This window comes from Malaclemys terrapin, chromosome 7 (genome assembly GCF_027887155.1).
Source record: "Malaclemys terrapin pileata isolate rMalTer1 chromosome 7, rMalTer1.hap1, whole genome shotgun sequence".
Classification (NCBI taxonomy): domain Eukaryota; kingdom Metazoa; phylum Chordata; order Testudines; family Emydidae; genus Malaclemys; species Malaclemys terrapin.
In genome coordinates, this window is record NC_071511.1 from 7518737 (window position 1) to 7535535 (window position 16799).

At 42.1% G+C, this 16799-nt stretch overlaps 1 protein-coding gene across 4 annotated transcripts in view; it reads left to right on the top strand.

Annotated features, from left to right (window-relative positions):
* The window catches only part of LOC128841130 (monocarboxylate transporter 2-like), a 50308-nt gene extending 38024 nt beyond the window's left edge, over positions 1–12284 (top strand). For all 4 annotated transcript variants that reach the window (XM_054035866.1, XM_054035869.1, XM_054035868.1 and 1 more), the window contains 2 exons: positions 4585–5460; positions 9933–12284. In XM_054035866.1, coding sequence (XP_053891841.1) covers positions 4585–5460; positions 9933–10234 — 1178 coding nt within the window. In that variant the 3' untranslated portion in view covers positions 10235–12284. The remainder of the gene's footprint in view (positions 1–4584; positions 5461–9932) is intronic.
* Positions 12285–16799: the final 4515 nt, after the last annotated feature.

Below are 16799 nucleotides of genomic sequence, written 5' to 3' on the forward strand. Positions count from 1 at the left end.
CATCTTTTGGATGATGTATGCAGTGTTGTTGTAGCCGTGTCTGTCCCAGGATATTAGAGAAGCCATATTACCTCGTCCACCTTATCTTTTGAATGAGACATAAAACCAAATACCTGACCATCCGTGGTCATTAAATATTCCCTAGCACTTATAATAAGGTGAGTGGTGGCTGCCCTGTTTTTCTGGCCAATGCCAATTCAGATACATACATTCTGCCTAACTCTAATTGCCTTTGCAGTTTCAGTAGGGCAAGGTTGTAATCTTCTCTTCTTTTCCAAAACAGTTTTGCAATTGTGCTGTGTTCCGCCCCAGAGGCTGCAGCTTTTCAGGTGGTGTGATGTCATCCCAGTATCTCTGCTACAAACTCATGGGGTAGTTTTGATCGTTGGTTAACGCGGTCAGAGAAAGCTGGCAGGAAACGGAAACAATTCACAAACATTGTCAAAACTGTTTATTTCTGTTTTTTGTCAAAATACTGTTTTTGTGGAAATTTTATGGCCAACCCTTATTTACACAGCACTTTGAGATCCTCTGAGGCAAGACCCCCATAGAAATGCAAATATTGGTTTATTAATTATTATTATTCCTGGCATTGAGAGAGCTCTTCCCCTCTCAGGAGCCAACCCTTGTTCTTGTTGATGTCAATGGGAGTTTTGCTTGAGTAAAGACTAAGGGCCTGGGGTACTTAAGTGCCTAACTCCTATTGATTTCAACAAGAGGGTTTGAGGATTTGGGCCTAAGGGACTGATCCAAAGCCCATGGAAATCAGTGGAAAGACCTTGATTTTAATGACCGTTGAATCAGACACTGAGGAGAGGTCAGAAGATCGCAGCATGCTGCGTATTGAGCTTTTTTTGGAAATCTGGCTCTGGATGTGGGTGCTGGGCGCTTGAAAATCTGGCCCTGTGCTCTTTGGAAAATCACACCTCCTCTGAGGCCATTGAAATTGAGTCCATTAGGTTATGTCTATGCTGTAATCACAGGGTGTGATTGCAGCTTGAACCAACCTACTACTCCAGCTAGCTCTAATCTTGCTAGCTCGGGTCCTGGAACAACGAAGCCGCGGCAGTATGAGCTGCAGCCCTGGCTGTACAAACCCACCCAGAGCCCTGAGTATTAGTCGTAGGCTAGCCTGTGCTGAAACACATGCTGCCAGGACCTGTGCTAATGAGATTAGAGCTTGGTTGGGTATATTGTCTTGAGCTGCACTCACAGGGTGTGATTACAGCACAGACATACATAGCCTTACTGATATGTAACAGAGAACAGTAGTTATTGAGCAAGGCACCTTATAAAACCATTTTATGCACTAATTCTCATAATAATTGGAAGATATTTAATGGGGTGAAAGGATGGTTTCCATCTTGCTCAAATTACTTCTCTTCATCTCGAACCTCCTCTTTTAGGTCATGAGGATACAGCCTCTCTAATTTATTTGGAACAAAATGCCATCTGCTGGGATCAATTTAAGGTCTGGGATCCCTCTTGCTGTGATAGCAAATGAGAAGAAAACGGATATAAATATTTTAGAATAAAATTAGCAAAAAGATTAAAGTAATTAGAACATCCAGTCAGTAAGTTTGAAACTGTCGGATCCTAATGAGCAGGAACAGAATGAGGTTATATTAAATTCATTTGCATCACTTGTAAATTAATGGTCAGATAATACAGGATTGTGATTGATTTGGTTAAATGGATAGTTGGCTTCTTACCTAATTTTTATTCTCCTCAAAGTGACTCTTTTGGCCAATGCATATTGTAGATTCCTATGAAAGACAGTCCATTAAAATTATCTGACTCATCTGAGAGAGGCTGGAAAAGTTTAAACTGCAATTACTTCCTTAACCCAACATTTGTGCAGGTCTCTATGATCACTGGGTTATCTCAGCTATTGCTGAGAGCCAGCAGAAGAACTATATACCCTGTAAGTCTCACTTATGCTTTTTTTTTGGAGAACTTAGGCCAGATTTTTAAAGGTATCGAGGTGCCTAACTCCGTGCAAGATGGATTCCTAAATACTTTGAAAAATCTGGCCTTTAGTGCTAGAGGCCTTCAGCTATCCTTCTGCATAGTGGGGAATTTCACCGATTGTGTATAGTGTGCAATCTATACCAACTCAGGATCTGTCCCACCACATTTATGGAGTACCTAGATCCATCAGGTCAAGTTAGGTATGAATCACAGTCCTTATGTCTGAATTTCCTACCAAGGATATAGCCCTGAGGTTATTTTAACATGTATTTGTTTTGTAATTTCTTTTGAATTTTCAAAACATTAGGTTAATTTTAAAATTTAAAATTTAAAATGGAAGCTTGACAGTTGGAAAGCAGTTGTTTAACACCATTGGGTTATCATAGCATATGTGGAATTTGAGTCGCACAACACCGTTGGAATTCTGTGTAGCTAATATTACTTATTAACGATAGTTTTCCTTCATTAATTTGAAGGACCTTGACATTCCTGCATTTTGTTCTGTAAAGTGATATGCTTAATCAGGTACTGCACAATTAAACAAACTAATTATATAAATTAACGAACTGGAAAAAATCAGCATGGCGCTGTTTTCAAGATTCACATTTTCCAATTCAAGGATGAAATTTCAATTTTGTTTTACAGGGGATCATTCTTAGGCTAAGGGCTAGGGTGGAAAATGTGTGTTATATTTCTAAATATAACTTTAAGACCAATATACATTACTTACATAATTTTATTTTGTAAGAGAAAGCAGCACACAGATGCTTAAAAAGATCTTTTAAGTAGAACAGATTCCTTACTGGTATCCTAAAGAACCCAAGAATGCTCTGACCGTCCAACACTCAACATTTAACATCTGTTGGGGTAGAAAACGGATTCCAGCTCATGCAATAGGAGAGCTAATGGTCAGTTAGGTGGTTGAATTACTTATGGAGATTTATACTACTATTACTATTGCTATTTTGTTTAAATACAATAAAAAGGGTATTTTAATTTAAACATCTCTAGCTCTAGGGACCGTCTACATTAGTAGGAGCTGCAGTGGCTGTCACTTTTGCTATTACAATGTACTTGTGCTCTGGACCTCTCAGGCCTTTTAATCTCTTGGCTAAGTTCCTCACATCAGCACATTAACTAACAGTGGAAGGGATGGGTGCTACTGCACTTGATTCCTAGGTCTGCTTGCCCTTCTGCAGTGGGCAGGGACGCCGCAGCCCTCCAGTGGTTGGGATGTGAGTCCTAATCAAGCATGTGAGCACATTGCCCTCTAGTGGTTAAATACCAAATGCTATGTATGGCATAATGCTGACATCACCATATTTATTCATTTATTTATTGGGCAATGTCTAGGCATTGATCTAAGCCCATCTAGGAGTATATTATCAAGTAGCCTGGATGTAGCAAAAGCTTCGATGACCAGGGAGAGACCTGCATGTGAGTGGAAAGGGTTGATTCATCTGGTCAAGTTTTCATAAGGTTGCCTGTCACCTTGGTATCTGAGCATAGACTCATAGGACTGGAAGGGACTTCGAGAGGTCATCTAGTCCAGTCCCCTGCACTCGTGGCAGAACTAATTATCTAGACCATTCCTGACAGGTGTTTGTCTAACCCTACTCTTAAAAATCTTCAATGATGGAGATTCCACAATCTCCCTAGGCAATTTATTCCAGTGCTTAACCACCATGACAGTTAGGAAGTTTTTCTTATGTCCAACCTAAACCTCCCTTGCTGCAATTTAAGCCCATTGCTTCTTGTCTTAGCCTCAAAGGTTAAGAAAAACAGTTTTCCTTCCTCCTTGTAACAACCTTTTACATTCTTGAAAACTGTTATCATGTCCCTTCTCAGTCTTCTCTTTTCCAGACTAATCAAACCCATTTGGCCTCTCAGTGAAAAAGGCAAGTCCCCATAAGCACCCCCAGTAGTTCTTCTATTCAGGAATGATCACGGCCACTTGAAAGCTGCTCTACAGCTCTGAGGCAGAGACCACACCATCTTCCCCAACACTTGATGGTCAGTGGTCTCCAGGACTTCTGATGGAGCTACTGTGGTTACTAAATACCATTCTCTGTTGCTCATTGCCAGAATGAAGAGAGCTGAAGAGGCACCAGGTATAAATTGGACAGCGCCAGGGGCCTTGCAAAGTTACAGCAGCGTCTCCAGGTTACTCTATGGGCCACAGCGCCGTCTGGAATCTCCTCAGCACTGCCCGCTGCCCTGACTTCTTATTAGTTATATTATCATAAGCACCTAGGAGCCTAGTCATGGCTCCACTGTGCTAGGTGCTGTTCAAACACAGAACAAAAACAAGGTCTCTGCCTCACTTGAGCCTTCTGCCCCCAGCATGCCCTCTTTGTCAAGGCTTGCAAAGGGGTCCTTGGAAGCAGCTTTAGGGCTGTCTTCCTCAGGTCCTGCGTTGGGTGAAGCCTTCCCCTGGTCAGAGCTGGGGATTTTAGGGCCACTTCATGCCAGTCCAGCCCTTGCACCGGGTATAAAGGGGGCCAGAGTGGCAGTGAGGATCTCACCCTTGATTTAGACAGAGCCATATTCCGAATGGAGGAATTGGCAGTATCATTTACACCTTTTGTCATTGTTTTTCTCTCTCCATTACAGGATTTGGCCTTGCTCTTAACCTTCAGCCTTCGGTGATAATCATCGGGAAATACTTTCTGAAAAGGAGACCAATCGCCAATGGCCTTGCCATGGCTGGCAGCCCCGTCATGCTTTCTACCCTTGCTCCTTTGAACCAGTTCCTTTTTGACAATTTTGGCTGGAGGGGCAGTTTCTTTATTCTTGGGGCAATTTTACTGAACTGCTGTGTGGCTGGTGCTCTCTTCAGGCCCATTGGAATGGCAGCTGACCCTGTTCGGAAACCAACCATCAAGCAAGCTGAAAAGACTGTAAAAGAGCAGACCAATAAAAGCTCAGTTGAAATGCTCTCTCCCAAAACTGTCAGTTCGTTGAGCGGAACCGAAGACGAGGAGGACAAAGACTGCTGTGAGAAGTTTAATAAGTACCTTGATTTTTCCCTTTTTAAGCACAGAGGTTTCCTGATTTACCTGATTGGAAACGTGCTCATGTTTCTGGGATTTTTTGCCCCTATTGTTTTTTTGGCCCCTTACGCAAAGCACCTTGGCATTGATGAATACTCATCAGCCTTCCTCCTTTCTATCCTTGCAATAGTTGATATGATCGCCAGACCCACCACTGGAATTATTGCCAACAGTAAATGGGTGAGGCCAAAGATCCAGTATTTTTTCAGCTTTTCAATTGCTTTTAATGGTGCCTGCCATCTCCTGTGCCCCTTAGCCACAGGCTACACGGGTCTAGTCATATACTCCGTCTTTTTTGGCTTGGCCTTTGGTATGGTTTGTGCCATGCTCTTTGAAACCCTCATGGACCTCGTGGGAGCTGCGCGATTCACAAGTGCTGTTGGCCTTGTCACCATAGTGGAGTGTTGCACGATACTTCTTGGACCACCTATTGGAGGTGAGCATGTTTCTATACTATAACTCTAGTGACATGTCAGCTTTTGATCTAATTCCTAGATTGATACTGAGATAAATACAGGTTGCAGAGGGGTGCGTCTAACTTCATCTTCTCCATTTCAATCCCACTTGGTTTGGGGTTTTTTGCAAGTAATTATGTGTAGAGTAATAAAGGTAATAGATTTGTCCTCCATGATTTCTCTTAGTGAGGATTTAGCAACATTAAAAACAAAAGATCATCTCTCATGTATTTGTTCCTTGGACCTGAACCTGCATATGTCCCATATGTAAAAATTCCCATTGAAACCAACAGTTGTGTGTGTGACATGGATGCTGGAGGTTTTTAGGCCTCATCCGTCAAACATGTAGGTGTGTAAGTGGCTTTACGCAATGCGACTACCCATATATGTAAACTTATTCACATGCATAAGCGTTAACAGGCTAGGGTCTCTATCTTGCAGAGCATTGAGGTGGCATTAAGGCCATCATCCAGCACATGGTTAATTTTAAACATGATAATAATTCCATTGAAATCCCTTTGCTGAATTGAGCCCCCTGGATCTTAGCTGATGTTTTTTATTTGTCTGTAAGGACACAATAGATCCAAATAGCCACAGATGTGTATGCTTTTAATTTCTATGCAGCTGTGCATTCTGGCCTTAAACTCGGCACGCTTCCATTTATAGATTTTCATTCTCTCAGCTTGGCCAATAGCATTCCAGCTGTAAAGACTGTAATGAAGAAAACGGGCTGTTTTTTTAAAGGAAAAATCATTTATTTTGAATAGATTTGAGAATTTTTGCTTCCCCTTCTTACAGTTTTTTAAAAATATATAATATATTCCTAAAATATTTGACAAAATAGAAAATAAATATGAACGCGATCTGGGTGCCTTTATTCTTTTCTCATCTGTCACATGAAAAACTTCAGTTTGTGTCTTAGCTTAGACTGCAAGCAGTTCAGAGCAGGGACCTATGTTATTGTAAAGTGCCTAGCATACTGCTAAGAGCTAGATATATGGGGCAAAATTGTCAGCACTGACCAGCTTTGTCACAGGGTTTCCTCAGATTCCGCTTTCCCTCTGTTATCAAGCGCCATATTACAATTTATTGCACTACAAGATGATGATACAAAAACAACCTGTAACAACCCGGGATCAATACTGCAGGAAAGTTATGCAGCATCTCTGTGAATGTGATAGCACTCTTGGAAAGGGAGCTAAGCTGTGGGTCTACCTCCCAGTGAAATAATGGGAATTAAGCACCTAAATATCATTGAGGATGAGGGCCCTAGATGTTAGCTAGTATTCAGAGTAAGAGTCCTAAATCGTTCACAGCTCTAAGTGCCACTCTAGGGTGACCAGACAGCAAATGTGAAAAATCGGGACACAGGATGGGGGGTAATATCGGGACATCTGGTCACCCTAAAGTGTTACTCTGATAAAGGATTGATAATTTAATATGACATCAAACAAAAACGAGGCCATTTGCTGTCAGTAGAAGGGCATCTGGGGACCTCTTTTATGATTATCACCCTCCCTTTCACCTACACCCTGAGAACCCAGTCTCCAATAGTCTGTCCTCTCATTGCACCTTCAGTACCTTTTGGCTTTGAAAGAACCAAAAAGTCCCACTTCTGCACAGCTTGCAAGTTGGTTGCAGTCACTGTGTGTGCTCCATCTGGTAAAGGAAACAGAGCGGCACTCCCCTTTATCAGCTCTCACCGGCCCCAGCCCAGTACTTGAACACACCTGTAACGAAACACGGGAGCGGTACTACTGACCACAGCCTACTTTATAACCTCTAGCTTTAAGTTCATTCTCAAGGCTCCCTACTAACAATACGTGTTCAAACCTGCAGCAATGCCCAGAGTCATTTGGCAGGCAGTAGAAGGATTCTCCCGTGAATAAAATTACCTTATATTGGGTCATTATGTAGCATATACTGTAAAGTCCTTTCCCATCAAGGAGCAAACAATATCTACATAATATAATTATTTAACACACTTTTCACCTCTCTGGGCCTTTCATCAAACCTCATGTGGCCATGAGTTAAACGAGTTTGTATGTGACACCCAGCTGCCATTTATTCTGCACATATCGGTGGAATCGCAGAGGGTGGTGCAGGCGCGGAGGAGCGGCTTGCCCCGCACCCGCATGCTGGGTAGGGTAACTGTCTGCTGCTAGGACTGTTAATTTGTCACCTTTACGTGCGCTGAATGGCCGTCAACTTTTAACTAGGCTTGGTGTTCTGCAGGTATTTGTATATAACCCTGTTAAACTGGGATAGCAGCTCACAACACAACTTTATGTAATAGTAAAGCCCCGGAACTCACTAGGGAAAGGTAGAGTTAATATGGTTTTGAATTTCATAAGATAAAAAACTAAGAGCTGCCTAAGCTTCGTTCTCTCACATTTTACAGAGCAATTTAATTCTTCCTTTCACTGTGTGGCAGAAGCAGATGCAGCCTCTTCTTTTCACACAGTCATTATATAGTTCATAGCAAATTGAAGGTTTTAAGGTGACTGTTTTCTAAATTCTGTAATTTTTACGCAAGAGATTAAGCTAATTGCCAAAGACTGCTAATGAGGCCAAAACAGTGCTGTGTAATAGTTAGTGATATTAGTTTTGGAGTATTTTTTTCATCATTTTAATAAGCAACAAATTTATTGGTTCTTTGGCATTTAATAACCCACTGCAGGGTTCTGCTTTAATGAACTAAGCAAATTGTTCCCTGTGTGTTTTATGGCTTTTCTTATTCTCAAAGGAAAAGAGGCAAGACTATCCTACTGTTGAATTTTCCAATACTCTACTCATTAAAACCCTCATTGAAACCTATTTAACAGACTTCCAGATCATCCTGATTACCAAGAAGGAAGAATTGCTGTAATTAGTCTTTGGTTGATGTTTCATGAGTAACATCCATAAGACAATATATTGAAAGCTGTGTACCAGGCTACCTGTAGAAGAAAGCAGATTGGTGACCAAAACCAGTTGAAATAATAATTTCTGCAATCAGTAAATACGTTTAGTGGCCAAAAAATACCTAGCTAGTGTAAGCATACTTTGGGATAATTAATCATCAGACTTTCAACAGATTAGTTGTCACTCAGGAAGTAATTAAAGGTTCCCCTTCTCAAAGAGGAAAAAATGGTTTCAAAAAGTCAGAGCTTATATACAGCCTGTTAATTGCAAAAAAGAACTAAAAAGGCTATGCTTGAGGTCAATCTTATTTTAATTAGGATTTGGGATGTTAAATTCAGTCCATATTGCTCCAATACACGGGCATTAATACTCAGCATCACAGTCTCAACAAGGTTTGCATTATGTTACATTTGACATAATGGAGAACATTGACAGGTCAATTAAACCAAATCTTTTCAATGTTTCCATAACTCCATTGCCAAGGCATTAACCTTTGAGATGAAACTGTCACATTTTTCCTGCCACTGAAAATAGCTGTAGGCAGCGTTGTTGTAGCTGTGTTGATCCCAGGATACTAGAGACGCAAAGTGGGTGAGGTAATAGCTTTTATTGAACCAGCTTCTGTTGGTGAAAGAGACAAGTTTTCGAACTTATACAGGTGACCCGAAGAAGAGCACTGTGTAAGCTTGAAAGCTTGTCTCTCTCACCAATAAAAGATATTACCTCACACACTTTGCCTCTCTAATTGAACATGGTTAACATTGACAGCACCCTCTTTGCTTTCCCTGCAACTAATGTTTCAAGTTCTATGGAAAGCCCTTTCATCTCTAGTTCACCAGTTCAAGCCCAGGCAAGGCTGGTAATGACTGAATGTCATTGCCACTTGATTGCTGTTTAGTGAATCTGTCCCATTTCTTAATGGCCAGGTGTCCCATCAGACAGGCCACTTTTACACTTATCTACAGCCCCAACAGCGAGGCTGGGGACTGACTCAGCGAGGTGGCTCTTATTCACCCCGTGCTTGATCCAGAGCCCATTGAAATCAATGGAAAGACTCCCGTTGACTTCAGTGGCTTTTGGATCAGGTGATTCTTGCAGTTGAAGGCAGAGGCATATGACGGCAAGGCGATGGAGAGAAGCTGGTGCTGCCAATTTGGTACTTTGCACAAGCCCTAAATTCACTCAATAGCACAAAAACATCCCTTAATAAAGAATTCTAATATTTTATTCTATAGTTCTATTTTTCATGTGCATAAGAAATCTGGAAACTACAGTACAAGGCCTCCATCACTCAAAGACTTAAGCACCTGGTTAACGTTACGCAGTATGAATAGTTTCATTGACTTCAATATGATACTCACAGGACGAGAAGTTAAGCATATACTAAGCCTTTGCAGGATCAGAGCCTAAGTTATTAGAAAGTACAGAAAATATCCTATTCTGCGCTACAATCACAATAGCAGCTGTGGTGTTCAGAAACGGAAGCCGCCATAGATATTTTGATTTTTGCTTTCACGTCTAAACTACGTTTCTGTTTTGCAATTCACAGGAACGCTTATAGATACTTTTGGAGATTACAAATACATGTTCATTAAATGTGGAGCTGTGATGGTCTTAGCAGGAACATTCCTGTTCATCATGAATTACTACAATTATCGTATGCTGGCGAAAGAGGAGAGGGAAAGAAAAGCGACAGAAGAGACAACGAAGGACAACAAACATATAAGGACAGAAACAGAGGACGGAAATATCTGGGCCAAAGAAAAGATGCAGGATGGTCCGGAGGTGGAACCTTTGACAGACGAAAAAGAGGGACTAAAAAAAGAAGTGAATGGCAAAAGTGAAGTCTAAGCTTGTTTTAACAGGTTGATTGGGAAATTGCTTTTTGTGTTTCTTAAATTGACTGTAACAATGACATGACTTTAGATGTCTACTTCTGCATTGATACTGCTCTATTTCTACACTTTGCTTTGTCTAGGAAAAGCCTAAAGGAAAGAAAAAAAAGTCTAGCGTCTTACGAAGTGCTGGCACATACAGTGCAATACCTGTTCCTATATTGTTGGAGGGCTGCATCATTTTTCTTTAGCTATTTCCTGTTGCCAATAGGGATCTTAAAAGCATCTAACCCCTATTCTGCTCTTAGGCCTGCTCCAATGTCTATGAAAGGCTAGGAGCTAGAAGTGTGATTTCCCTGCTTGCGTACGCAGACTTGGGCTGGCTCTCATTGAGCTAGCAAGAGTCTAAGTAGCCGTGTAGCTGTGGTAGCACGGGGAGCAGCAGCAGAGGCCGGGGTAAGCTGAACGGAGTACGCACCCACCGTTTCAGACAGGTTTGTAATCAACATGGCTCAGCCATAACTCCACTGCCCCCACCCAGGCTGACGCGGCTACACAGCTATTAATGCTCGTGCTAACCCAATGACAGCTAGCGGAAGGATATGTACACGAGCGAGGGAATCACACCACTCGCTCGTAGTGTAGATGTAGCCAAAGTCAATGCAAAACCTTCCACTGGCTGCAGTGAGCTTTGAATTAGCTGATATTAGAGAGGAATCTTCCACTGCTATGGAACCATTTAAGTACTGTCATTATGGGCCTGATCAGTGTCCAGGGAAACCAACAGCAAGGCTCCCGTTGACATCAGTGTGTATTGGATCAGGGCTCAAGGACCTATCGGGAAGGCTTAAATGCCACCCTCATTTAGCCGCTGCACTTTTACTAATGCACCTTCATCACAGGGAAAAGTAACTAGGCTTAATACCAATCACCTTCATTTTGAAGCCATGCTCGGTTTAAAGATTCAGCTTGAATTAAAGCCTTGGCTTCTAACGACAGTATGCACCGGTACGTGGTTGTGTGTGATAGGCCACGTGGTCTTGTGGACTGAGCACAGCATCTGGAGCCAGGCAGTCACCAGCTCTAGTGCCAGCTTGACCAACGACTTGCTGTAGGGCCGTGGGGAAACGGCTCTGAGCCACATCCCCGGGTGCCATGAGCAGAGTAACTTAACAAAAGTGAAATTCACCCTGTGTAGAGGACCAGGGTGCGCCTGTGCACCACTTAAGCCTTCAAGAAAAGGGCGAAAGTTAATTCCATCGACATCAATCAGCAGGGAAAACTAAGTGGGACCAACGGGAGTCCTGCAACGACTTACATGCAGGGGCGTTGGGAGCCATGGAACCAAACTGAAAACCCTGTGTATAGTGGAAACCACTTCAAGCCACAGGGTGTGGCAGCACCTATGCTTACACATATGCTTCGCTTTACTCCTGGCTAGTCCCGTTGACTTCAATGAGACGATTCACGTGAATAAAGATAAGCCCGTGGGTTTGCAGGATCAAGGCCACTGGCTTCCATAGAGTTTCACTCACCATCAACGGTCCTATGTATCTGTTTCCCTATCAATAAACTGCAGATAATAACAACAGGGAGTTGTGAGGGCTCATTAGTTAAACCTGTTAAGGTTTGTATAAACACCAGCACCCAGGTCCTGAGCGGTATTTAGGCACCTAACTCCTATTCCTTTCACGTGGCATTAGGGACCTAAACACCGTTGAGAACCTGGGCCTAAGTATTATTAATGACTTCCCAGCTCACTGCAAATATTGGAGAAAAATCATATTCCGTAGCTCTGTCATCTGAGCACAGTATTTAATTAAACCCAATGTACAGACTGAGTACACCTTAGCTGTGAACGATGGCTTTTTAAAAATGAATCTTTTCTGTGTATTCTGCTGCCCTTTAAACGTAGGTCAGACGTGTAGTTTCCTCCACAGGACTTGGGGATGTGCAGTGGGGTTGAAATGCTGTTTCCATTGAAGTCAGTGAGGCTAAGATTTCATCCTTAGACACCATCTTGTGTTTGTTGTGGACAGCACATCCCAGTAACACTGGATTTTTTTTTTAAATATTCTTTATCACAGTCATGTAAATATGAACAAAACTATTCCAAACTAATGGTGTTGATGGAGATGCCAGAACATTTCCTGACAGCACATGTCATTTGGAAGCTTTAAGCTATTCAATAAAGCTCTTTAAAAAAAAAAAAACAATTGCAATTGATTCAATGTCTGTTTGTGAGGATAATGTTGTGCTTTCGCTTTGTGAAGAGTCTGGTGATAGCATCACATACAGTGGTATCCATTCCAGCTACATATAAATGGGAGTATAGATTGCCGCAAACAGAGGGGGAGAATAAGCCTCATCCCTCTCCACTCCAAAAGCCAGTGGAACTCAGGGTAACACCGAGGCGAAGAGCAAAGCAGGATTCATAGAGGATTGGATGTTTATATGGATAACCAGAATATAGAGCGTTATAGCAGTAAATATTAAGATTAAACAAGAGTTTGAGCAGGGATATAAACCTTCTTGCCTCACTAATTACTGAGGGTCAGCAGGTTATTCCATACTTTTATACAGCTGGGTTTAATGGGCCACCTTCTGAAACAGCTGGTATGGGACATTATCAGGGAGAAGCTAGTGCTCTAGAGAGACCCTTGGTCTGATGCAGTCTGGCTGTTCCTAAGTGCACCCCTAGTTTTTAAAATGAATGGTTTTTTTTTTAATGTAGCTGGGTGGGGTGGGGGTGAGTTCCATTTGATATTGCACGAACACCTGATAGATTTGCCTTTGCCCTCAATGGGAACAGGATTGTGAACCTGTTCCTAGCCCACTGAATCGAATGAAAAGATTTCCCTGGACTTCAACGGGCTTTATAGCAGCCACAAGGCTCTTTTACTGTAGCTTTTTTGAAGAGGAAATATTTTACTCCTGGTTTAAGGGATACAGCTTCTCCAGACTAGGCAACCTTTTCCATTTGTTTCTGCAAGCCTCACTGGGTCTAACACTGGCTTGCTTCTTGCTAGCTGTGATCCCTGATGTATTTAGAAACCTTGGGGTCTTTAATCTCCTTTTGATGCAGGTGCATAACTCTTGTTAGTGTTAATGGCAGCTAAACAAACAGGACAAAAGACTTTCTTGTCACCATGCCTGTTGCTCAGCTCTTGGTGGAATGTTAATTAAACCAAACCCATATGCAATTCAGGTAATGTCCTAACAAGATTATTATGAACGTGCTTGCCATGTACCTGCCAATCACAATATGGGCGCTGTGCAACTGACGCAGGTAGGCCAGCAATCTACGTCAGTTGCCCAGCATCTATATCATGATTTAATAATGGGCAGGAAATAAACCTTAATTTACTGTATAAGGACTAAGTATTTATTAGTAACAGTTTGGCCCTGCAGAACTCCACTCAGAGCACAGGGGATTGTATGGTTTTGGTTGTGCCTTAAAAAATATACCTAATCTGGAATATTACAGCTGTCCTTTGCTCCTGCTTTTCAACTCTGATGTCACTCATATGCCAGACAGACTAAACCAAGATAGTTATCAAAACACATGCAGTGGACATGTCAAAAAAAAACCCACAACTCCATATTTTTGCACGTGTTCTCTGCTATATATATATCATGTGGGCCAGGATTTCCGAATCGAAATCAAGCATTCACTGTCATCCTTCTGGACCATCACATGTTTTATCTTCCATTAATAGCTACAACCCAACAGGTTAAATAATGTCTCAACCGCTTCATAAAAAGCTGCCCAGCGAAACATTATGACATATTGGAAAGGTCATTTACAGAATGGCTTAATACAATCAGATTAATACTTAAGTATGAAAAAAAAGTAGAACCATCATCTCTCCTACCAAGGCCTGGAACACTCTATTGGCCTTCACAGAAATATCCAAAGCATAATAGTCGCTGTATTTTTCTTTTGATACTGCTTGTCTTGAACAAGGTCAGCCCATTCTTCTAATAATTTTCTGTCGCTTGTAAGGTGTTTTTACATTATATTATGCTGCTGTAACTATTTTAAATGTTAGATGACCCAGCACAATTCAGTAACAAATATTCTGCGGTATGTTAAGCTAACATACCAAATACACATCAGTTACCAAGAGAGCCATCTGCTCTCTCTCCTCCTTAGCTGGGTCAGTGCACATGACCCTGCAAGCCTATGACATAAGGAGATTCTAATTCAAGCACATTTTATTGGCATAATTTTCAGTTTTGCCCTGCTGATTCCTCCCCCACCCCCTTTTGTACATGCAGCTGGAGGTAGGGGAAAGAACGGACATGTCTCCATCCTCAAGACAGACAGTCTGGGTATCTGAAGTGGCATGGTCTAAATTTAAGCTGACGCAGTAGTTGTGTTGAAGAGCAGAGCTTCTGGAATACAATTCTTTGCAAGATATTAGGTGGAATCTTAGTCCCAGTGAAGTCAGGGGCAAAATTCTCATTGACTTCAATAGTGGCAGGATCTCACCAGTTGTGCCTTCTCTTCCTCTAAAAGCTTCTGCAGTTAAATAAAAGTTCCTCGTAGGCCAGCAACTCACGGATGCCTCCTGCTTATCTCTCACTTGTCAGCCTGAACCAACACCAACCCTAGGATACCTACTCCCTCTACCACACCAAATATCAGCTCCAGCAGATACAGCATCCAAATTTTCCTTGATGAAGAACTGGGGAAAGATGAGGATCCATCCTCCTTCTCATTAATCTAGTTCTTCTGGGACAGAATTCAAAGTCTGCCGGTGCCAGCATGAGTCGTTCCATTTACCGCGCTAGCCTCGCACTCCCAATTGCATGCTGTCTCCTTGATGTCGTTGAAAGCAGCTGAGAACGATCTCCGGGAGTCTGATAACGAGGGCTCCACTACAACAGGGGTGCTTTCATATCTCAGACTCTTACCCATCAGTCTGTTCACTCTAGAAACGATTGGTTAGCTCCTCAGCTGGCATAATGCAGCATAGCTCCACTGAAGTCAATGGACGTAATACTGATTTACCCCAGCTGAGGATCGGCGCCATGATTTAACGGGACTCCAAAAGAAGCTTAATAAATGTGTTGTAAATAAAAAGAACACTACCCCAGACAGTAACATTTCTAATGCAGATAAATAAACGTATCCATACGTGGAAAGCATAAATAAACGTATAAATCTTAATGTTAGCACAGCACACGTGCAGAACAGGCTGTCAGTATGTTTAATAACAAGTTCCTTATGTCTTAATAACGCTCCTTAGGTTAAACCACCAGTTCTCTCATAATTTCCTTCAAGCTATATTCTTTCTTTATTACTTGGGCTGCTCCTTAGTCCATATTTATGTTGTTTCTGTAAGATTATGACACCATTTCTATCATCCGAGAGGCCAGCATGTTTTAATATAGTCATCAGCTCTAAAGTCACTTTCTGAATGACTGGTCCCCGGCTCTATAAGGATTTGATGCTACAAAGTGCGGAACATGCTGACTTTAACCCAGCAAAGCTTTCAAGCATATGAGTAGCCCCAGTGATATCTACTCATGTGTTTAAAGTTAACCATGCATAAGTGCTTTGCTGAATTGGGGCTAGAGTGTTCAGCACCTGGCAGGCTCAATCCTTAAATTGGGCTTCCAAAGACAATCGCCGCAAGTAAACTTCCATCGGCTCATTTTGCATTTGTTGAAAATGAAAGTGAGGTAATGAGAACCATCCTTTGGAGTGTGCTCTTGAGAAGCAATGCACTTTGAGTGTGCATCTAATTTGGTGATTTGCATGGCAACTCGGACACACAAATCATATTTACATGCGTGCTCAAGTCTGGAAAACATCTGTGAATGCAAGTCAAGAGGAACGAATGTTGGTTAATAAACATACATAACAGGCACATGGGAGCATGATTGATATTTTAGATGTGCAGGGACAGCTTTCAACCCATTTCAATTGAGTTCAAGTACTAGACATACATTTTGCATTAAATTAACTTGTAACTGTATGGAAAGTGTGTCGCTCAGACACTCACGGCTAGCTTGGGGTTTGAAAAGAATCTTTATTTTGTTGTTTAGCCAAAAAGTCCCTTTTATGTAGCAAAAATCCAGGCCAGGTGGCAAAACCATATCCATGAAACTAAACAGTTCTTGAAGAAACAGAAGCAAAGGAAGGACTGTGAAAGATTTTTCCTCTCCCTCTGCTACTGCAATGGCCCTGTCAAGGACTCCCAGGTGACTCTCATGGGGTTCACTCCCGTTTGTTTTAGGTCACAGAAGCCATGCAAGCTGAGACCATGAGGTGTCACTAGCTCTACTCTGCAACCTGCTCGGTCTTTTTTTAAAAATGGCAGCTGTTTCACAGGGAGGCCCGACCTGCACCAGCTATGGGTTTGAGACAGAGCTGGATGAAGCTGTGCAATTACTTTCAGATTTGCTTCAGTTGGCCCAGAGCCGAAGAAGAGCTCTGTGTACGCTCAAAAGCTTTGCTCTCTCACCAACAGAAGTTGGTCAACACAAGATATTACCTCACCCACCTTGTCACTCCAACTGCGTCAAAGAGAGCTCCTCACACAAACGGAGATGTACAAAAGTTCAATATC